Genomic DNA, 24,049 nt, shown 5'->3' on the forward strand with positions numbered 1-24,049 from the left:
CACACACGTTTTAACTTTTACTGATGAGAACACAACCAAAAGAGCTTGAAAACAGATAAGCTAATTGAAAACTACCATGTTCCAATGGCAATGAGAAACTCAGACATGCTGAGCTCTAACTGGAGCAGCTTCCCTGGCAGTGACGAATGACTTCATCAGACAACAGAATTGTATGCGAAGGGAATTGTCTGGCACAGACATTCTCAGCTTCTTGCCTTCCTGATGGAATGAGCAAGCAAATGAAGGTGGCCACAAAACCAACCAGCGTGAAACTGGATTTTATCCCTGTAACTACTTTGGCTAAGAAAATATGCACTTCAGAAAGTGGTTTTTCTTTCATTATGGATTGTGTATGAAAGGAAGTTGACAATAGCAGTTATAATACCAACAGTGCTAATTTAGCTAAATACCATTAACCTTACTTACTGTCTTCTTGGGCTAATTTCAGATCCTTCTTGACAGGTTTAAAGGCAGACTAAAATCAGACACGGGCCTGCTGTTCAGTCTGGCACCCACTGAAATGACTCAGGTCACAGGACATACACTAATGTAGATGAGGAATATATTTAGACAGATGATCAGAGAGGGATTCATGGAGAATGATGACTGCCATGGACCAAAGGGTATTTCCAATCCATCTCAGTCCCATCCCATGCAGTCACAGACCTTTTCTTCCAACAGCTGCGGTACACAGGTGACTGCCAAAGAAGCCTAAATCCTTAGTTACACCCACTACTTCTCCAGCATCAGGCAAAAGGAATTTTGCAGACTTGGGAATACCACGTTTGCACCTTCACTTGCGGCACCTGGTGCTGTCAGATACGGTACAGCCTAGGCACATACACAAAGCACTTCTCTAACTGCATGCTAGCTCTTGATCTGCTGCACCATTACCTACGGATGGGTTGTGACTTCCCTGGTGACACTCTCCCACTCACCAAAGGGAAGTAGGGACATTCCTTCACCAGGTCCTGTAGGTAAAATCTCCAGTCTGTATCCAACTTGGAATCCCCTGATTTGAGGTAGAATTTTAGGTGTACCGTGCATTGTATTTTACAGGGTCAAACTCTAAGTGCTGCTTACATTTAAAGGCTTGCCCTTTGAACAAGCCAAAAATGAGGGTAGTGGTTCCCTGTGAGCAACATTGACTCTGACAGCGGCAAAGTGCTTTGTGTCTCATCAGGAAATTGGTCCCTGGAGGGAGAGTTCCCTCCTCCACATTGCTAATCTTTGTGTGACAACAATGTACTCTGCAGTGGGTACTGACTACCACTATCATTTAGGAGAAAGAGACCCAGTGGGAAACCATCCAAATGGATGAGTCAGAGAATGGAAATTCATTCTGATGGGGGAGACACTGTCCTCATTAAATGAAAGTACTTCACTGAAAAGTATCACTCAAAACTAATGTGATAATATTACCTGATTAACCTAGTGCTCTGCATATACTCCATTCGGAGCAGCACCATGTGTCTTTACAACTGTAATTAAAGCTCCATGACAAATAAACATATATAAGGTAAAAAAAAAAGAGGGCTTCCCCTTCAATTTGAGCAATTTAATAAATAAGAAAGGTTTGAAAATTTCTTAACAATTTTCCCCAAAACAGTTAATGTTGGCCATTACATCAACCTTTCTGCAGTATCCAGCACAGCTCTGAGCCTCCTGAGCTTTCACTGCCTATCAGAATGTATTGCTACATCATGGTTTGGGCAGCAAAGATTTGTTCTTTTGTGATTCATATAACTGATTTTTAAATCTCTATGAATACCCCATAAATCTACAGACACTGCAGGAAGTACAGCATGGTAATCCCAACCTGAGCTTTCAGTAGCTACAGTTGTAGCAGTGCATAAATCTGGATTTGTTTTCCCAAATGGTACACCACCAACTCAATTATTATTGAAATTAGTACTAGAAGATAGGTGCAGGAGTAGTAAAGCAATGCCCGTGCAGGTTAGAAATCATTTCTGTTCTACAGACCTTGCTGTACTGTTATATTTCTGGATAAGCCTAAACGAAGCTTTCTAGGCTTTAATTCTGGGAGCCTCCAAACAGACCTGGCTTAAGAAAGCTACTTCTAATGAAACCATTTGTCGAGTTACAACCTGTTGAAGAGAGACCAACTTTTGTGCTGGAAGCAAAGGCAGAGCCTGGGTGCAGCTTGCCCTCTGATGCCCACTTCCACTGCTGGTATAAATGGCACAACCACATGTTCAGTTGTGCCAGGCAGACAACCCTTCCTTAGGCTGAACTCTGCTCTCTCTTCTGCAGGAATGTTCCTGCTGGTGCAAGGGGATGATGAAATCAGCAGTGCTCTACTTGCAGAAGGCAGCCAGTGACCAGGTATTCTGATTTTCTACCCCAAATATCAGTTTATTGCATTTCAGAGGTAAAACATGTAAAGGAAGAGACATCTTACAAACATACCAGTGTTAAAGATCTGTTCTGCTAGAGAGGGATACATGCAGTGTGTAACTTCATACAGAATCACCCATTTCCATGCTCAGAGACATGCCTACACCCATCTTGAATTTTACAACAAATTGGAGGTTCCATTTAGCAATAAGCTCACCACACAGCAGTACAAGCTTGAATTTTGCACCAGTCATCATGTAATATCTGACAAAAGAGTAGCTAAAGGGCATCATTAGTGCTTTTCATAGTTAAGGTTACTGACAGGACACTGCCACACTTTGATGCACACACCTATGACTTTTTCATTTCTGCTGCTTCAGTACTTGAAGAGACCTCCCATACACAGGAGGTTTACAGCCATTTTCTTCTCAGCATTGAGGCCTGGCTGTTGCTATGGGAACAGACGTATTCCCCCAAATCCCTCTGGTTCTTCCACTTTTCCTGCTCTAATCATCTAAATTGTGAGTGATTCATACAGCAAAACATCTTTGTTCTTTTCCTTAGAAAATGAGATACATTTCATCTTCTGATCACTTACAGCAGTGTTGTGCCAAATCTAAATGCGATAAACTGGTGTTAGGCACACATTTCTAAGTTATTTTATAATTCAATACATCTTTGTCTTATTTTTCATTTTCAAGCCCCCACATTCCACAAGCAGAAGGGAAAACACATTTTCCTTAATGCTGAAAATCATAAGACTTATACTCACTTTCCAATTGCATTTGGCAGAATTGTAAGCTGATTGTCATCTACTTTCAAAGTTGTGAGCCTCTTCAACAGTCCTGCAAAACAGGGAAGGAAGAAGTAATAGTAAAACATTTCACATTGATATCTGCTTACTCTAATCCCCTGTATCCTTCAAGAAACAGTGATTTCTAATGCTGAATAACCCCAATCTACAGTTTACAAAACACAGGTACATAGGATAGTGCGCAGCCACATTCTTGTCCCATTGACAATGTGTGTCATCAAACTGAAGCACTGATTAAATGTTAAGCTGAACTGCAAGCGAAATATTAAATGTATTCCTGGAGTCTAGGAAAAAAAACCTGTAAAAAAGAAAGACAAGGATACTACCTGTGCAGCAAGAGCTGTATTTCTGCTTATCTGTTAATGTTTCTATTGAATTCAAGTCCTGTTGCCTTGATTAAAAGGTGCTCAGGTCATAACAGGACATGAGGTAAAGCATCTAAAGTTAATGCTGTATTTATAAAGCTTCACAATATGTGAGTATAGACAGAAGGCTGGAACCTGACTGAAAACCAGAATCCGTCCTGACTGTATTTGCATCTGTGGCTCATTGCTATCGTTAAAAGAGTTATTACACATCTATGTGTAAGCAGATGCATAACTAGGTAATATTAACCAAGAAGTGAAAGAAACTTCCGCTTTATCAGGGCAAAATTGCAGAAAACAATAACAAAGACAGAAAAAATGGGAAAAACATTGCACTGCCATGCTAGAAACAGAGCTTGAAACAGATTTTCACCTTCTGGAGGTTATTAACACTTCAAAATCTGCTTTTCCTCCTGAAAGAATTCTGCACTGAAATAGCAGGTTTTAAATTATTATTTGCAATTAATGTTGGGAATAATATAAATGAATCACTAATATAGAAAAAAATTATGAAAACGGAAGCAAATGAAAAGTATAATTAAAAAGGATGCTGGAAAGTGCAGTATTAAAATGTTTGGTTTTGCTTTACTCCTGTTGAATCTATTACTATTGAGTAATGAGAATTTGGAAATGAGGACTGAATATATAGAGTTGCAAGAATGTATAATTCAAAGAATGCACATTTATTCAGGAGCGAAGTCTCCTCTAAAAACCAATCTGCATATGCACATCAGAAACCCACATAAAGCAAAACATCTAGAATTCAGGGTGCAATGTAGAAGACCAAGATGGAAAAGAGCTGTAAAAGACATCGAATACCATTCCTGTAGCACAGGAACGTTACCTAGCAATACTCTTGGGAATCTTGACTAAGACTGGGGAATTTAAGAGCTCCATGTTCAAAGTGACACATTTAGGGAGGTGAAAAACATGATGATGACAATGATTTAGTGGTTCATCAGCTGGAAGCAGTAGGAGAAAGACTTCAAGTGTTACCAAAGAAAATATAAGGGGTCAAGACCAAAACGAAACATGCAGATTTACAGAGTTAGACACCTACAACCACTCAGCTTCTGTATATCCTAAATAATTCAGAACTTCTGTGCATGCAATGTAGTCAAAAAAGAAAACCAGTAGTTTGAACTATTTGTTTAATGCTCTCATATGGAATTGCGCTACTGTAACTAAGAGCAGCAATTTCCTTCCAGAGCTTCTTGCTGTTAACATAATCACTATTATACTTACTTTCTAATTCAGATCAGCTCAATTATATCTTTCTTTGTTTATTCTCTTTAAAATAGCAAAGTAGAATAATCAGTTCCTTCTAAGCAGGGATTTTTTCCTGACTTTACAAAATGGTCTTCATGGACTATCCAGACAGAGATGTTTCCAACTCCTTTGGAATTTAATGGCAGTTCTTGTTCCAGCTATTATAAAGTCTCACAATCACCTCCAAAAAAGATATAAATTAAATCCTCAACTGTAAAAGATCACAAGAAATCCTCAGTTTTTCTCACCTATGGAGTCTGGCAGTTGCTGCAACATATTGGATGACAATAAGAGATCTTCAAGTCCTTCACATCCTGATATGTCCAAATCCACAGTTTCTATCCTGTTTTTTGACACATCCAGGTACACGAGCTGTTTTAACTTCCCTATAGACTTAATAACATGTTACAAAGCGTTACTTGAACAGATAGACACTGCATGCCAGCTTCTAAATTCAATTAAAGACAAGCAATGGTAATACATGGTAATACAGGCTCATATTCAGTTATCTCAGCAGCCTTTTATTTCACTGCCAAGGTATGACTGGTGGTCCAACACCCCTCTTGTCCCAACAACTCCAAAAGCAACCATACCAGACTAAGCAACACATGCCAAGCTAAATAATGTGTTCCAAATCCATCACATCTGTGCAAGGTTTGAGTTCTTATTCAGCTGTATTATTTCTTCATCTGGACACAGATACAAGGGTATTTACTCACAAGTCACATCTATTCAGCAGTCCTGAAGAGCACTAAGGCTGGACATGCAGGTAAAGCTCTTTTGCATCAAACTGATTCTCTGAATTTTATAGAACCTAAAACTAGACTTTAGACATTCACAGTTCAATTATGAGGGGCTAACCCCCACGGTACATATTTGCGAATAAGTGTTTATCTGTAGCTAGAGCATCAATGAGCAACAGGACAGGAATTATCTCTGCTTCTACAGAGGCAGTTTCATCTTATCTTTAATCCTAGCTGAGTGTTGTGTAAAGGGAAAATCTCTCTTTCACCCACCCTTCGTCAGTCTACCTATTTTAACAGTTGAACATGACTAGTAGCACAGACTATTTAAAAACCTGAATTATCCACACTGGAAACCTGGCAAATCTCTACATCTTAAAATCAATTACCACTTGGCATTGCATTTCTATTTTTAAAAGCCAAATTTTAAGGCTAATATTAACTGCTTTAAACCTCTTATTGTGAGGAAGGCTTTCATAAAACTTCATCTAGGATCTACTAGGATCAGATTCAGGAAACATTAATTCTTCACTGAAATAATTATGCTCCTTGGGATTCAGTTCCACGATCTCCTTGAGCCTTTTTACCTCTAAGGACCCTCTCCAGGGATTCTGTCAGCTCAGCAGGACTGTGTTTGGAACACGTTTCAGCACTGGATTCATCAACCCATTTCATTGTGAAGGGGAAAGAAACAGAACAATGCTTATAATGTTTGTGCCCACACTCTCTTATGGATCTGCTATTCCCTCTGCTCAGTTATACTGCCGCAGTGATACTGCACTATTTCAGTTCTTGATCTCCAGCTGGTTTCAGTAACAAGTGGTTTCCACATCAGCTTTTCTTTGCACTGACAGAGCACTAAAAGTGGAGATTTGGACAGAGACTGAAAATTAAAGTTTTCCATGCAAACATCTGCTTAGCACAGAATAAAACCCAAATGTAATCTAGTTAAAACAAAACCCAGTCATTGTTCAATGAAAAACGTTGAATTTTGATTCACAAACATTCAAAGGTGAAAAAGGAGATGGTACTTCTTCCAACACCTCGTCACGTCAGTGCTAGATCTAGTTCTGCATTCTCCCTGCAGCAATAAGGAGTATTAGTGCATAAAACCCATGATCTGTTGTCACCTGTGTGTTAAAACCCTAACGATGGGGAGACCTGTCTCCAGCCACAATCACCGTAGGGATTTTAGAGTTACAATCTCAAACAATTCATGGCAATAAAAATCGAAAAACAAAGTTGTACGGTGAGTAGCAATGGCTCAGAACCATGACCTTAATGTTTGCATTGTAAAATGCTTTTTGTTCCGTTTCTAACTGGAGTGCTTTCTAGAGAAACACATCCTGTGCCCCTGCCTCAGAACTGCTTTTAGCTTACTTCAATCTGTACCTACCATCTGTTATTTTTAAGCTTATTTAGATTACTTAATATTTCCTCTTCTTTGTAAAACTCACATGGGTTTTTACAGAAGGGCTAGTTAGCACACAGTGATGTGCAAGAAGCAATGACCCCTCACAAAGAAAAGCACCCAAGGCTTAAATAAGCCAGGCACATCCCTCCTTAGCCACTATCATGTAATAACACAACATTAAAAAGCTTTTCATATGAATGGCTCTGCTGAGACTTATGTCTCGATAATAATTAATGACTATATGAACCAGGAATATGTACCCATCCAAGCAAATGCATGCGCAGTTTTTCATTGCAAGGTAAATAGCTCATTGGATCACACAATAACTTAATTACATAAAATAAATGTTCATACCCCAGGTAGTACTTGCAAGGAATTGTTGTCCATCCACAACTCCTTTAGATTCTGTATTTGTTCGAGAACTTCAGGCTGAGGAAAAGAATTCAGTGTTATGGACAGATAAATCACTGCTTTTGTGGTTCAATAGAAATCAATATTGTCTTTTAAAAAAGGATTCCCTCTTCACCTTCCTTTAATTTTTATAGCCCACATCAGACTTTCAGACAGTTAATGACATGAACAACATCCTCATTTCATTCCATTTAATCACTGTTACTCTTTTCAAAACTTGCAGTATTTAAGAAGCTTTGGAACAGAAATTAACAGAAAGAAGAACTCAGAAGTTCCTGTTCTAAACAGTCTATTGGCAGCAGGAGCAAGGCAAATAAGAGAAGTGAGAACTGCAGAGCTTCAGATACAATGCATGGGAAAGAAAGAGCAAAGCTCATGCTGCAGCATGTGTGAAACTGCCTTTTGCACGAGTCGTGATAGCTGAACAGAGAGTCATGCCACTGAAAACTTCCTTGGGTTTGATTGAAAACTGCATTTATGCATGATTTGATGGCTGCAAATGTCATATTTGGTGGTTAAAACAGTGGTATGCAATGATAAAGCCTTAAAATTACAATATTGAACTTTAATCTAAGATGCTTTATTCATTTCAACACTCCAGGATGTCAGTGAGAGAAACTGCAAAAGGCAGTTCCCAAAATCATTTCTCACTCATTACAGCTGTGAAATCAGGAGCTATCAGGTCACAATATTTCCAGGTTTCAGCCTAAGCCATAGTTTCCTTTTTCATGAAATGCTCTCTTCCCAATAAACCAAGACTTTCGATGTGCCTTAGTTGCAAAGTTGCAGAGGGCTTTCTTTGCCAGAAACTGATATGAAATATTTTCTTTGCTTTCAGATTCTACCATTTATAAGTCTGTAGTACTATTGCATTGGAATTATTCCAACACAGCCAGAAACAAAAGTATCTGTCTAGCACCACAGGACCTTCAGAGAGTGCTGTGATTATCTGCTGTGGCCTAAGTTCCTTGGAAGGATGTAATTCCACAGGAAATATGAGTTTCCAAGTCACACAGTACAGAAAGAACCTGCCACCCGCAGGGCTCAGTCCCTCAGTTTCCTGTGTTGTCACCTATTCTGCTTCTATTAAAAAATGATAAGGCAATAGTCTAAAGATCATTTATTTTGCCTTGGTTGCTTCTATTGGAATGTTGTTGTCATTCAGTGGTTAAACTCACTTCTGATTTCCAGGCTGAACTGATTACTGGTCATTTAATACTGTTTGTTCCTGTGATGGTCCATGTCTCTTTATTCCTGCAGGGTGTTCACTGACTGAGGTTATTGCACAAAGCCACAGTTCCTCTCTCAACTTCAATTTTCTTTTAAATCCCTCTCATTAGACAGACACCCTTCCCAAAGGCAACAGACTACTCCTATGTTGCACATATTACAGTGTGATTGGAAATGTCTTGAGCATTATTAAGGTATAGCATGCATTATGGTATAGTATTATGGCACCATAATCCAGATGAGATCTCATTGAAGTTTTGGTAAGTGAAATTAAAAACTTATTGGTCTGTGTTAGAAATGCTTCTGTTGATGCATTTGTGGAGAGTATTCTCATTTTTCCCCATAGATTGCTATGAATGGAATGAGAATAGGAATGCAATATAAATAGGATAGACTAGAATAGAAATAGAATACAATAGACTATTCCAGGGACTTACAACAATTATGCAGTCCAACTGCCTGACCAATTCAGAGCTGACCAGAACTTAAAGGATATTATTATGGTCATTGTCAAATGTCCTCATCACTGACAGGCCTGGGGCATGAACCACCTCTCCAGGAAGCCTGTACCAGAGTTCAAGCACCCTCTTAGTAAAGGAACACTTCCCAGTATAAAATCTGAATTGAATACTGACATGAATCTTTGATAAAAGTGTATTACGTTTTGTCCTCTTTCCTCTTCTTTTTCTCCCTCTCTTTATCCATTTTCTTTCACAATTTCTCCTAAAGCCTTACTGCTGACAGCAGACTCTGGAAACTGGGAAGAGCCACCCCAGCCTTCCCCCTCCCTTCAGATCCTGCAACTGCTGTTCATCCTTTACCCAGTGCCATTTTTTGACACTTCAAAGAATGGGAGATCTCAAAACCCTGTCTCTACCTTGTGATTTAATGCTTCAGTTTTCCTGGAGACCTGGGACACAGATTTGCTATTCCCTTCCTTGATTACATTAAACCACTTGAATATGGTTTCTATTTTGGAAGTGCCAATTTCTATTTTAGGAGCACATGCCTTGCTCATGAGTTGTATAATCTTGTTTCCAGAAAATGAATGAGCAGAATTACTTCATTTTTGCAATAGCCTTTATTCTTAACCCCATGCCCATTGCTCCAGTTTGTCTGTATGGAGAGCAATGACTCTTCCAGTGCAAAGGGATTTCAATGGTCCAGAGAGGAACTGTTGTAGAAACTCAGCTCTTCCACAACACCACAGTTCATCGAATGGTTTGTGTTGGAAGAGACCTTAAAGCTCATCCAGTTCCAACCCACTGCCATGGGTAGGGACATCTTCCACTAGAGCAGCTTGCTCAAGGTCTCCCTGGAGCCTTCCTTCTCCAGGCTGAACAAGCCTGGAGTTCTAGGTAGTATTTTCCTCCAATAAGAAGAAAGTCTCTATTGAAGCCCAAATCAAGTTTTGAGAATCCAGGAAAACAGGACCCTTCCATCCTTTTTCTTTTAAACTAGTACCACTTTTCTTATGACATTTCTGCAGATGCATGCAGTGCCCTTGCCTCTTTGCCCATTTTGTTTGTGGCATTTGACTCCAGTTCATACACTGCTGTACCAGCTTCCTGAAAAATGACTCAATCCTGGGAGTCTGGGCCTCACAGCAGAATGGGGCCACCAGCTCCTGATTGAGCTCTCTTAGGGGACAGTATGGTACAATGAAAAAATGTAGAATGATGCTGAAGTCATGTAAAACAAAGACTACCCCTGAAGAGGACACACTCTGAATTCAGAAAAAAAAGTATAAAATATTTATATAATAATATATATACAATATATATTTTTCTTACAATCAAAATTCCAAATGCCACTTCTGAAGGTTTTATTCTATTTAACTATGCAAAAGATTTCTAGCTTTAATTAAAACTCTGAGTTAAACAAATAAATCTCCTACCCAGCTGTATGAACTAGTTAATGATAATGGGGTTATAACCATAATGGTAGAAGATAGCGCACTGCCTATAAACCAGATGTAGACACTTTCCTGCAGCTTTTTACTGTTAGATGAACTTTCAAAAGTTGTTTAAAGTGAAATTACCCTCATTTTAATTAAAGCTACAGGAACTATCACCCTCCTAAAGCTGCAACCCCTGATTTAGCAGCAATGTCTTTACTTCTATGGTTCCGAAGGAAAGGTGGTTGGGCTCGCAGGCTTTCAAAGTCACTGGACAGGCTGGTGGTGGGTAAGGCACACACAGGCATTAATTTCCACCACCATCAGTGCAACAGTGAGTACCACAGTGTTCATTTGTTGTCTACAAGAGCAAGTCCTGAGTAGCCCAAGCAGCGATCGCTCTCAACAATGACAAGGCACCAATTTTCTGAGTTTTATGTTCTTTTAGCAGATTTACAGCTCCTGCAGGTGAAGTCAGTGAGCTCTCCTTAAAAACAGGCACATTAAGAGAGTTTAAGCACCCTCACACTGTTTCTGACAAGCGTCAACTCCTATAGGTGCAGTAGAAACATACCTAAAGGGAACAGCAACCCGTTTGTTTTCTATACTGACAGTAGACAAAACTCCCGAAAGCTGTTAAATCTCAGGGAACCCAGTTCTCATCTTAGAGGTGAGGTAGGGACAGAACTGTGTTTGGAGTACAAAATTTACTCCTGCTAATACTTGCAAGACATGCTGACAGATACTAAGAAATTACTGGATAATGACCCAAGCATTTACACTGGGATCATCCGGTCACCCCACACTGAAGTATTCCAACAATAGCAACCAGCTCAGGGAAGCATCACCTTGATCTGAACTGCAGAAGCTTGACATAGGTGAGGCACATTCTGTTACCAGCATTCACCTCATGAACTATTATAAGTCTTCTTTCTACAAGGAAATGTGGCCACAGCATGTGGCTACACTACATAATGCCTTTAAGTAAAGGTTTAATTCCCCACACATAGAACACAGGCTTCCGATTAAGGACTGATGCATTTCTTACCAGTTCAGAGAATTCATTATTGCCCAGATCAAGCCTTTCCAGCTGAGTCAGTTTGTGCATTGACCTGTAAGAGATGAGGAAATATCCAAGGTGAAATTTTTACTTGCAAAATGTCAATTAGATTGTTCAGATAAAACCAAAGCTCAAGTGATACTGTTATTGCAAGAAGAATGTCATCAGTTTGATGCAGATGCAAATGAGAACAGTATGCTCCATCCTAAAAACATTACCTATAGCTCCTGAAACTTAGCTTAAGTTAGCTTGAAACTTAGCCAGGACCCCTTCCAAGAGGCAATGTGGCTTCCCTCCTTGAGATCAAATTCAGTTCAATGAATTACTGCTTTTGTTTGTGTGAACAACACTGGGACAGGGTATTACCTCTAATTTAGTTTTAAGCCCTGCTAGGCCAATACAGTCTGACCACCACACTGGATTGTGGTCATGGAAAAAGAGGATAAAAATAACAGCATAATTTAGCATTAAATGCAGCAGTGGGTTCAGAGGCTTTCTGAAGTAATCAGGGTTGTTCCTAATCAAAGATTAGCATAGACTTAATTGATGTGATCTAAAATACCAACCTGCAATTTGTAGCAGAAGTAAAACTGATTATCAAAGACACTGTGGCTAAAAACACAGCCCTGTTTGAACACTGAAATTAGGGGAAATGGGGCTCTGCTGGGGCTGGCTGCAGAACACTGCTGCACATTTATGACAATTCACATTTTACTTTCAGTTTTCTAAAACAGGAAAAAGAAGTCACAGAAACAGAAGTGCTGTTCTTTAATAACAGAGTGAAGGACTTGTTGTTAGACATGTTAGTAAAATAAAAACCCATGTAGGTAAACAAATAGTCTGCCCTTTAGCTGGAGAAGTTACATATTTCATTGGATTTCTTTAATTAAACAGACTCAGGTCACGCTGAATGACCTGCTGTACTTCTTCACTTCCAGTGTATCTTCAAGGAATCAATCTTGGGCTCACCAGCTAAGACTATGCATCAGATGTGGCTCTGTTCTTTACAGAAAGCAATGTTCTGTACAGAGAAGCTGCCTCTCTGGTTCATTGGTGAGCTATCTGCCTAAGGACTGAGAAATCCCTTACTGATTTCTTTGATGCCTACTGTGAGCCTGTTCTAACCTATCAGGCTTTCTGAAACAATCTTCTCAGTGGTCACCTTTCTATTTGCCCGTTAATTGCTCTTGTCCAGCTTTGCCTGGTCTCAGTTTCCTACAAAGTCTCTGAAATCTATTTGGCAACTATGTTATTCCTGATTTCTGGAAAAGAGAAGGCTGCGTGGAGACCTCAGAGCAGCTTCCAGTATCTGAAGGGGGCCTATAGGGATGCTGGGGAGGGACTATTCGTTAGGGACTGTAGTGACAGGACAAGGGGTAATGGGTTCAAACTTAAACAGCAGAGGTTTAGATTGGATCTAAGGAGGAAGTTATTTACTGTGAGGGTGGTGAGGTACTGAAATGGGTTGCCCAGGGGGGCTGTGAATGCTCCAACCCCCCTGCCATGGGCAGGGACACATCACACTAAACCATCTCACCCAAGGCTCTGCCCAACCTGGCCTTAAACACTGCCAGGGATGGAGCAGCCCCAACTTTATCAGCCTGAATTTATATATATACATATTTCTATATACTCTACACAGTCCATTTCAGTACTATAAATCTTGATTCATGCTCCCCAATTCCCAACCTGCTTCTTACTCCATTGTGTCTTTTTACAGCATTTATTTATTCCTGTTATAAAACTAGAAGTAAAAATGAAAACATTTTCTCTTTCACTGGCAAGCCCTTGGTCTGCAGCAGCATCTGGGAGGGTGGGAGCCAGGCAACATAACTGAGCATTCCACCAACACAGCAGAAGAGGATGATAGAGAGAGATAATGAAGTCACCTGGACAAAGTGAACATTTCCCACTCTTCCCCAGATGATTCCATTTTACATTATAATCTCCATTAAAGTAATAGTGAAAAATGTTTTTAACCCCTCTGGTGCTCAAATGCACTGCACTTCTCTTTGGAAATGCTTTGCAAAAGCTGAGTGAGGTGTTACACATGCAGACAACACCTAAGTATTAATCTGCAACACACTCAAGCCAGCTCATCTACCCTCCTATTCATAATAGCATGTATATCCCTAAAACATCTACTTTTTGTCTAACTTACTCCTCCTAAACCTTTCACCACTGTCTCAACTGATCTGCCATTTATCTAGTTCAGACTTCTGACACTTAGATACAAGTTGTAAATATCACACACAGATAGGAAAATCAATTGAACTCCATGGAGTAAGTAACTACACTTGTAACTGCAAAAGCACTGACTATGGGCCCGCTGGTTACCGTACGGAATCTCACTGACTGTAGGAGAACCCTTCACTCCTGTGTGCTCTCTATGGCAGTGAGTGTTGCCAAGCCTGGCCTCCAGAGCTGCCTAAAAATGATTCAACTTTTACTTATCCACAGTTTACCAGTTACTGCTTTGGAAATCAGAGTATTTTTGTTTAAAACACACCAGAAACACATTCCAGCCTGGCAGCACTGCAAGTTTATAGCCCATTACACATGCAGATGCTCCAAGTTTCTCCAGTTATATTAACTGTACAACCACAGTGCACAAAGCTTTCACAATTATAAACCAGGAAATGTGATGCATGTTTTTAATAGCTGGTACAAAGCTTTCTCTCACAGGCAGGACTATGCATTCTGCATTAAAGTCTATAAAGGCTTCTGGTGATGGCAATTCACCAAGTGATCCTAAACTCTAAGCACAAGAGTGGAGATACCTAAACAGCAGTGCTCCATTGTCATTCGCATATGAAATCACTCTTTATACAGAGACAGAATCATGTATTTTGAAATGTGAAACACTGAAACGCTTCAAAAACCAATAATAATCAAAGTTACAATCAAGTCAGTAAAGACCTGTGGATGTCACACTGTGTTCTGCCTTTCAGCAAGGCTTCTGCTTTAGAAGGTTTGGCTTGTACCACTGTAGGCAAGTTTTAAATACCACTTCATGTAATTTCCATCAGAAACTCAAACATTTGTATGGAGGCAGATTAATTTTGTCTGGCTAGTAGTAGATCAAAGATAAATCACACTGCCAAAGGTACACAAGGGAATAGTATCTGACATTTTTCATTAACCAGTGATATATTTATCTCTTTCATGTAATTAATTATATTTTTCTTATGGAGTGATTCATTATAATTTTTTTTATGTTGGGTCATTTTATAAGGCTGGAACAGGACAGGTGCAATTATGGGTAATGCTCAGTTAAATATTCACTGCTTGAATGATGTAATGTAAGGTAACTAATGCACTAATAAAACCTGCAGGAAGGTTATAAAAGAACTGCAGGAGTTAGACAAAAATCACAGAATCCCAGACTGGTTTGGGTTGGAAGGGACCTTAAAGCTCATCCAGTTCCAACCCCTGCCACGGGCAGGGACCCCTTCCACTGGAGCAGCTTGCTCCAAGCCCCTGTGTCCAACCTGGCCTTGAACACTGCCAGGGATGGGGCAGCCACAGCTTCTCTGGGCACCCTGTGCCAGCGCCTCAGCACCCTCACAGGGAAGAGCTTCTGCCTAAGAGCTCAGCTCAGTCTCCCCTGTTCTGGCAGGTTCAAGCCATTCCCCTTGGCCTGTCCCTACAGGCCCTTGTCCCAAGTCCCTCTCCAGCTTTCCTGCAGCCCCTTTAGGCACTGGAGCTGCTCTCAGTTCTCCCCTTCAGGAGCCTTCTCTTGTCCAGGCTGAACAAGTGTGATTCTGGGCTACTGAACTGGACCTCATGGTCAGTTCACAATAAGGGGAATTATTTTTTAAGTATTTTACAAACAATAATGGAACATGGGTCTCAAAGCCCTACAAATGCATGAAAATCAGCCTAGATTACTTAGAGAGATTACTACATACTGGGTGAAAATGAACCTTGCTCACAACAGTTTTACAATATTCATACACCATTAAGCATAACTCCCATGATACAGCTCAGTGGCATTCATTACATGTTATGGTCATCACATACACTGCCTAATACAACTTTGTCATGTTTTTCATGCTTGTTTTTTTTCTGCCTTATTTAGAAGATGCTCCAAGAACACTTCAAATAACTTGGAACATGCCCTGGCTTTAGAGATTCTGCCAGAACAAACAAGTCAATTGCCATAAAAGTCAACTGCCATACATTCTGTTAAAGAAATCATGGTATTCCCACCAAAACCCTGGCCAGCTTTCTGACAGACAGGAGGTGACGATGACATGCAGGTTTATCCAAACCTTCAATCACAAACTTCTGGTCACATCTGCATCATTCCCTCATCTGAACTATATTCATAAATAACACAAACACCTCTAATAGGTAAAACTCAGGAGTGAGATGGCACTGTATCAGACACAACTAGATTTACCCAGGGGTAAGTACAATCTGACACTGCTACTCAATCAATGCCTGCTTCGCACGTGGCGTACTTCTAAGGGAGGACTGAGGAAGTTACAACAGCTACACACTGTGTCCTGGGCAGCAACACACAAAACTGCATTTTCATTTGAGCTCATGATAAAAGGATACCATTATTTTCTGAAGAAATGAAGAGCAAATCAAGGCAAACATGCTGCTAGTACGTGCTATCTGCTGTATTCACTTCAAATAGGATCTTCTCACACTTCTGTTGTATACAGTCTCCTTTACTTCAAAGTCATTAAAACATCACATCCAGGAGTTTCTTCCAGTTTCAGTATTTTAAACCTCGCAATGTACCTTTAAATTCATTAATAAATCAGTTTGGAAGTTACACGGTACTATTACTACTTAATGTTAGTAGTATAGCTGTTGCGGAGTAGTTAGATCTCAACCAGGACTAAAGCATTACACGATAGAATCACGTAAATCTCAATTTATATAGACTCTAGAATATAAAACATGTACAGTGTGAAGTGAAGGGTGAAAAGTATAAATTAATCTGTCATAAAGTGTTGAGCCTACATATGATACAAGCTTCAAAATAACAGAGTATGCTTAAAAACTGAGTTTGAGGGTACAAAATACTGTTATGCATGGACTGAAATATGTAACAGAGAAAATATTTAAAATTATGTACATAATATATATCCTAATGCCTATCCATCTTTAACTCTCAATATCCATTTCAACTTCTAACTGTATTGAAGGACTTAAGGACTTGAAGAACTTAACACTGAAGAACTGCAGCACCAATGCACAAATCAGAGAATATAGCAGAGACCCCAGAATGATGCCCAAAGCAGTTCTGTGTCTGAAGACCAAGTAACCCCAGCAGCTCTTTATTGGTCAGTTGTGGCAGTGTTACTCTTGGAAGGTCTTAGTAACTAACACAGAGAGAAGTGAGGAGCAGAGAGTCTGCATAGCAACACTGCCGTGCAATGCATGGGGTTGTACACATGTCCCTTGGGTTGAGCATAGGGGAAACCACCCATCATGCTCACCCAGATCAAACCCTCTGGGACTAAAAAGAGGCCCCCTCCATCAGCCTTTGTGTACCAGAGTTCTTTGGTCTCATAACATATCCTGGGAGAACTATGTCAACACAGTCAACTCATGCTGATGTTCTTCATGCTGTCACTTCTGGTGCCCCATGGACAAGGGTTCTTTAAATGGAAGCTGGAAATCGAGCTCTTGTGTGATTCAGTCATAAGAAAAACACAGGGACACCTGATTTTGGGGAAAAAATATTTGGGTGCAAAGTGTAAAGATTTTAAAACCACACCATGACTTCAAACACTGCCTTCCACACAGAATCCTAAATTCCCTTCGGCTTTGTTTCTGCTGGAAACCCATCAGATCCCTAGAATCAATCCTTTAGTTCAGGACTCAGTTATGAATCATTCCACAGATGGAACAGTTTGCTCAACGGATGGCAGAAAAAGGTGATATCTTCACAGTTTTGACCCTCATTCACACACAGATTTCTCTTCCAACACAGTTTTCAGAGCTTTGGGGAAGAACATTCGGAATCTCGGTTCAGATCCACTTCTGCCTAACTGATTACATACATAAACAGAACACAGCTATTGCTGCTGCTGTTTAACAGCAGGAGGATGGGCTGGGATGGAGTCATTGATGTGATGATCAGTACATGATGCATATGGTACTCCTGTACAGAATCTTGTGACTGCTTTCTGGAATACTGGAATACAATATCATCTGTCATGTACACATTCACAGCGTGACCCTGAAATGTCTCACTTATGATCACTTCCTGAAGAATCCTTTGATATGGAAAATTGAAAATTACCACCTAACAGTTGGTGTTTCTATTTCATAACGCTCACCTCAAAAATCTGGAGGATTGCCATCCATAACGTAATGAGGAGCTATGTGCCCACTTGCAGGATTAAATGGCCTCAACTTCACTACAGCCCCTTTTCCAGAAAGTAACGTGTGTTTCTTCACCTCATATCTACCATAAAATACTAATTTCAATGGACAACTTGAAGATGAAAACTTCAAGGTTGTAAAATTTTGAAGTATATCTAGTTAAAAGCATTCAAAGTACCAGCACCAGTAATATATATTATAATACATAATATTCCTTGAGGGCAGTGTGAGCCCCAGGGTAAACACCCCCCAGCAGTCACTAAACCTTGGAGACAAATTCCCATCTATTAAAGTAGATGTGGTTCTGCTGAGATCAAGGATTTTGTTGCAATTTGTCTGCACGTGGGAAGAGAAACATGGTGTATCAGTAACAGAGGTGAGATACTGAGAGCACAAACTGCTCCATGTGCTGTGACAGGCTCACCTATTCAATAATTAGGAACCCACCAGGACTGAGCAGGAGTGACTGTGTCATTCACTGCCACAAAGGCCACCTTGTGCTTCTGCCTACAAGGTTCAGTATTTGGTAAACAAGGAATTTGACAACTTATATTTTGTTTATGGGGCAATAATACAGTGGAAAGGAACCAGCCACAGCAGTGCTGACCAGCTCAAACATACCACTAAATCAATGCAAAATGAGTAGAGTAGCACTCGGGATCTGGGTCTCTACCACCTTGAAGATGGAGGAGAAGCAGACGTTTCCCACTACTAAAAGCTAACTAAAAATAACCCATGTTTCACCAGGATATACCATATGTTATTCAAATCCCTAAAGAATTCAGCACATGCTTTATACCCCCATGTACTAGTTTTGCATGGAACAAATGAACATAAATTAAAGAGACGGAAAATGCAATATGGGCTCTGTTTTCCCATTTACTTTGCCAGAGAGCAGGAAGAAGACCTAACTTAAGATGCTGAACTAATTAACAGGATGAACCAAGTTCAAATGGTGTTAATGAATATCCAATGATTAAAAGTTAACTGAATTAGGTAGCCCAAAAAGCAAAAGAATTTTCCTCTCAATACAGATTTCTAACTTCGCAGTTCTTTTGATTAATCTTTCTACCAAAATATGACTTAAAGACATTACAAACGCTATCAAAACTGGCATTATTTCTAAAGGCAAAGCCAGAGAAATAAAATGTGAATGTGCTAGAAAAAGACAAAGAGGAATTTGAGGTGAAAAATATCATGACTCTGTAACTAAGTACATATTAACTGAGGAAGAAGGATGGAAGCAGTCAGAGGTGGCACAGAACACCTCAGAAAATGAAAAAACAGAAGGAAAGCCCCTGTTGTCACATGTAAAGCATCCTTATGTAGTTATACAACCTCTGAAGAATGGTTGATTGCTTCATAGGTGATGTCAGCAGTTTCAGCTGTAGAAGTACAGTTTGTAAGACCTAGATGATCTCTACTGCCACACACTGAAATGGGCAAAGGATGGAAAAGCCACATGTGCTAAAACCAGGGCTACAAGGCATAAATACTGGATATAATATAGTCTACAAACATATGTCAATAGGAAATACAAAGGTTAATAGCTTGTAAAAGACCTCACTGACCAGCTACAGGAAGATGTAACTGCTAAAGGATGTATGACCACTGTGATTTCCCCAGACATCTGCATTCTGCAGTTTTCAAAAGTCATTGTCAATCACATTTTAGATGTGTATAAGAACATAAGCAGCTGGGAGGCACTGATTTTTGCTTGATCACTTTCCTGATGACATAAATAAACCACCTGCAGTGGCTGCAGGCACTGCTCCTCACTTTGATAAGGATGGCAACAACTGCAAACATCATTCTACTAGTGTTCAGCTCAGCACCATCCATCCCTACTCCAACAGCCCATTGAAGGACAAATGCACTATCCCAGGGCATCAGGCTAAGCAGGAGAGGGACGCACAGTGCAATGAGTACAGGCACTCAGGGGAGGAGTGACTTGTGAGCAAGTCAATGCTGCAGCAGCTCTGCAGCAGAGGAACATGTGCTTTGAGTAGTCTCCTGTTCCAGCTGGGGAAAAGAAAAGGTCTCCAACAGTGAGGGCAGGTAAAATCTCATCCTGTTCTCAGTGCATTCCAGAAGTCATCTTCTATTGAATTCCTCTCAGTTTGGGTTGTGTGCAGGCAGTTTTACTCTGTAGGTACTTTATTTTAAATCAAGGAAAATTAAAAGGATGCTGACTTAGAGTGTTCTGAGCATAACAAGTGATTTCCTTGCACACCATAAACCAGGAAAGCAGAGCACAAAGTGTAAGTGTAACCAAACCAGACCTCATTAATACCAGTCAGAGGGAATCCTGGGAGGGTTTAGCTCCTGCTGTTCTGGGAGGAGCTGAGTGTTCTGGGATAATTAAGAATAAAATGAGAGTGAGTTTGGATGATTCTCCATGTTATAAATGTTCCCCCTCCCACCACTTTGTGCTATGAAGTCTTTATCTGAAATATGTCCTAATGAGCAGGCAGAAACCCTCCTGAAGAAAGAAATCACCTTTGCATCTGTTAAATGGAAGTTGTAAGAAAGCAAGTAAGTGGTAAGACAAAATACTTGGTGTACGAAACAGGCCTGGACATGTTTTCTGCTGCATCTTCCCTTTGCCCATCTGACACATTAAAACTGTGCAGCATGAACACCACCAGATTAGAAGCACTAATTGCAGCTTGAGCAATGTGAGGATGATCCAAGCTGGCAGAAGCAGCTCTGTTGCCTGCTCAATGTGATTCCAGCTGCATCTTCCCCAACGGGTGTCCCTTACTAGAGATACAGCCAAAAAAATGCCACCCCTGCCTTTAGACATGAATAATGAAGGCAGTTTCTCCGACCACCTTCACCCACCACGTATGTTGGAAAAGCATTCTTACAACATGAAAACAATAGAACACATTTTCCTGCATCTTCTCTCAGCAGCAAATACATTCAGTTCAAAAAGCCTGAAGGGACAATATGTAATAGTAGTTGCTTATTAAAATACTGGCAATATTTTACTAATGTAGTGCCAAAGTAGTGAGTCTTGTGGAATATGATTTAATAAACTCAGCCAGAGTTGGTATTTGAAGAAAACAGGTCACTAGGAATGATGAAAATATTTGGAATGTCAAAGTGTGGGAAAGAGTTTACATCTTCATAGTAAGTGAGAAGGAAAGTGGAACAGCATTTCAGACAGCAGCAGCCTAAAGCCAGGCTTTCAAACCTGCGTTTAGATGCCTCTGGACAGATTCTCAGCCAATATAAAGTGTTCCACTGACTTTGACACATTTAAGCCAGCCTGCAATGTTTGCAAATGTATTTCCTAAATTAGGATTTAGAAGTTTTAGGGATTTTAGAAACACAAATGTTATTGTAGCCAAGGGAACCAATGTTCTTAAGGCACAAGAATGTTTTTTATATCCAGTTAATGGAATCAGCTTTATTCAGCAAATTCTGCACAGGGTGCTCAGAGAAGCCCCATCCCTTGCAGTGCTCAAGGCCAGGTTGCATGGGGCTTGGAGCATCCTGCTCTAGCAGAAGGTGTCCCTGTCTGTGGCAGGGGTTGGAACTGGATGAATTCTAAGGCCTCTTCCAATTCAAATCAGTCCGGGATCCTATGATTCTAGGAATTTGACCTTCCTGATGTCTCAAATCTTGTGTGAATACCTTGGCTCACTCCTGGGAGATGGAACTCCAGAAGGAAGCAGGGCTCTACCCTCTGCCTTTCAGTGCTGCAAACCCTGAGAAATGTTCACACTTATCTCAAAAAGCCAAAGCAAAGTGGTATTGAAATAGGGAATCAGGACAAAATAACTGTACTTGACTCTTTCAGACAATAGTTTGATAAATCACCAGAGACACTTCAAGTGACATGTCAGTTTTACAGCAAAATCATTATTTCAGAGAACTATCAGCATTCAACACACACAGCACCTACACAAGAAGTGATTCACCTGTAATATTCTGCCTGTTTTCTCCACTTGGAATAAAGTCCCAGGTACAGAAAAGTGCAAGAATTATCACTGTACTGGTTTAGATACTTTCAATCTGCAAACTTAACCTCTGCAGAACATCTACTATTATATCTATTCTGTCAAGGAAGAATCTGGTCTACTTCACTTTATATTGTTTTAAAACCAAATTACTGCACACTGTTTATACAGGTGTTCTGCTGCTGCTTAGAAACCTTGATCCTTTGAGTCTCCTTACACACAGTATAACCACTTTTAACAAATAACTAGCATAAGTAAGAGCTACAGGTAATTTAAACCCCACTTATTATGACAATTACAAGAAGAGCAGGACAACTTCTACCACTCTGTCTTGTTTCCATTCCATTTGTTGACAGATATTTTGTGGTTGTGGGTAACTGGGATATGAATTTTAGAGCTTAGTAGTGGAATCAATTCAAAGTTTAACATTCCCAGAGCAGCATTTAATAGTCTGGTTGCAGGTGTGAAAGAGTTACTGTACGGCCAGGCAGTTGGTCAAGGAATGAAAGAAATCACAACCCAGGACTTACAACATCTTTGATTTAGCAGGCTTGTAAAATACAATACATACACAAATAAATAAATTGGCCAGGGGGAAAAGGAACCTGTTCACTGCCCAGCACCACTTTCTAAAGCTTCTACTTCCTATCTCTAAATTTTGGAGGAAAGACAGACATGGAAAGACAGAATGCTAGAGATAAATGTCAGATTTCCACATTATATTTACAGAATAAAAAGTACACTTGGAATTTAAAGGAGAGAAAAAAAATCCATTTTATAAAATTCCCTAAGAGTAAATTCTTCTGGGTGAAAACCAGGATTCTCCATTTCCCAGCTTTTGTTATTCAATTATGAAGCCACACCAGATACTATCATTATATATGAACAAATATAGCATTTTCAATATATTCATTCATTATCCAGAAGGAAAACTTTTAATGGATGGCATCCTTCTTGTTTCCATTTCTCTTTGAAATACGTTTCATGGCAAATTTGAGACAAGACTGACCCTCTGTGCTTTCAAATGGTTGAAAGAAAGATGCATCAAGATAGTCCAGCATTGACAGTAAAGTACTAGCACAAGATAGGAAGGTTTCTTTTGCATAGAGTTTTGGAGAACCACTCTTGTGGAACTGGAAGGCACAGAAGTACAGTTGTAAAGTCAATAGAGGCAACTAAAACCCTAAGATTCATTATTACTTGATGCATTTGCAGAAAAAAGCAAACTAGAAGGTTACAGACAACAGCTAAGTCTCAACAAGTGTTTTTCCAGTGCTGAATGTGACAGCAAACATAATTGGCAGCAATTCTCGGAAATGAGACTGTGCGGCTAAAACATATTGCCTCTATTTTCACATAGTTGTATTTTATTGCAATCAAAGCCTAAAACTGTGCAATCAAGAATAAAACACATTGATTTATCTTTTAAGACTAAAAACACATCAATATAAAAAGGCTATTTGAACAAAAGGACTAAAACCCTAAACCACCCGCTGGTCATGGTCCATGAAGTCCCTTTATTCCTGACTCTAACCAAAAGTAAGATGACAGGTATGGAATATTTGGGCAATGCAGGAAGACTGCACTAAAACAATCCCAAACCAAGGGGACAGAGAGGTAATGAGAAGATCAGTATCTGTCAAAAATGTATGGATTTAAAGCAACAAAGAAGAGGCAATGCAGGCAAGCACATTCAAAGGACTATTATCAGTGCTGATCAATGCACTCTTATAATGTAGTTACATAATTTGTGATTAAAACTTACCATTTCTGGTTGATTCCAGCCAAAACCACCCAAACCTGCTGTGTGTCCAGAGCAGATCTGATGTCTTCATACACCAACAAACCATGATCAAAAAACACGCTACTGGTGAGAACTGGAGCTTGGGCACAGGAGGAGGGTGATTGGTGGGCAGGGCCATCGGATGCTCACCCTCAGTGTGCTGGGACATTCCAGGCCAGCTCCTTCAGTAACCATGAGGTGGGAGTAGCCCCTGTGGTTGGTTCCCCCATCTCCTGCTTCCCCTCTGCCCACAGCAGACCCACCCCATACAGGAATAGAGCCCCAAGTGCTGCTTTTGTCCTTTAGCAAAATGGAAAGGGATGTTCTTCAGTCCTAAAAAGAGGAGGGAGAAGGGACTGAGGAGTCTGATACTTTGGAAACTTCCC

At 40.1% G+C, this 24,049-nt stretch overlaps 1 protein-coding gene across 1 annotated transcript in view; it reads right to left on the reverse strand.

The window, feature by feature from the left end:
- Positions 1–24,049, reverse strand: part of LRRC7 (leucine rich repeat containing 7) — a 93,755-nt gene that overhangs the window by 50,831 nt on the left and 18,875 nt on the right. The window contains exons 6-9 of the mRNA XM_031050810.2: positions 11,550–11,613; positions 7,318–7,392; positions 5,055–5,199; positions 3,131–3,203 (exon numbers count right to left, since the gene is read on the reverse strand). Coding sequence (XP_030906670.2) covers positions 3,131–3,203; positions 5,055–5,199; positions 7,318–7,392; positions 11,550–11,613 — 357 coding nt within the window. The remainder of the gene's footprint in view (positions 1–3,130; positions 3,204–5,054; positions 5,200–7,317; positions 7,393–11,549; positions 11,614–24,049) is intronic.

This window comes from Melopsittacus undulatus, chromosome 6 (genome assembly GCF_012275295.1).
Source record: "Melopsittacus undulatus isolate bMelUnd1 chromosome 6, bMelUnd1.mat.Z, whole genome shotgun sequence".
In the NCBI taxonomy this organism is placed as follows: Eukaryota; Metazoa; Chordata; class Aves; order Psittaciformes; family Psittaculidae; genus Melopsittacus; species Melopsittacus undulatus.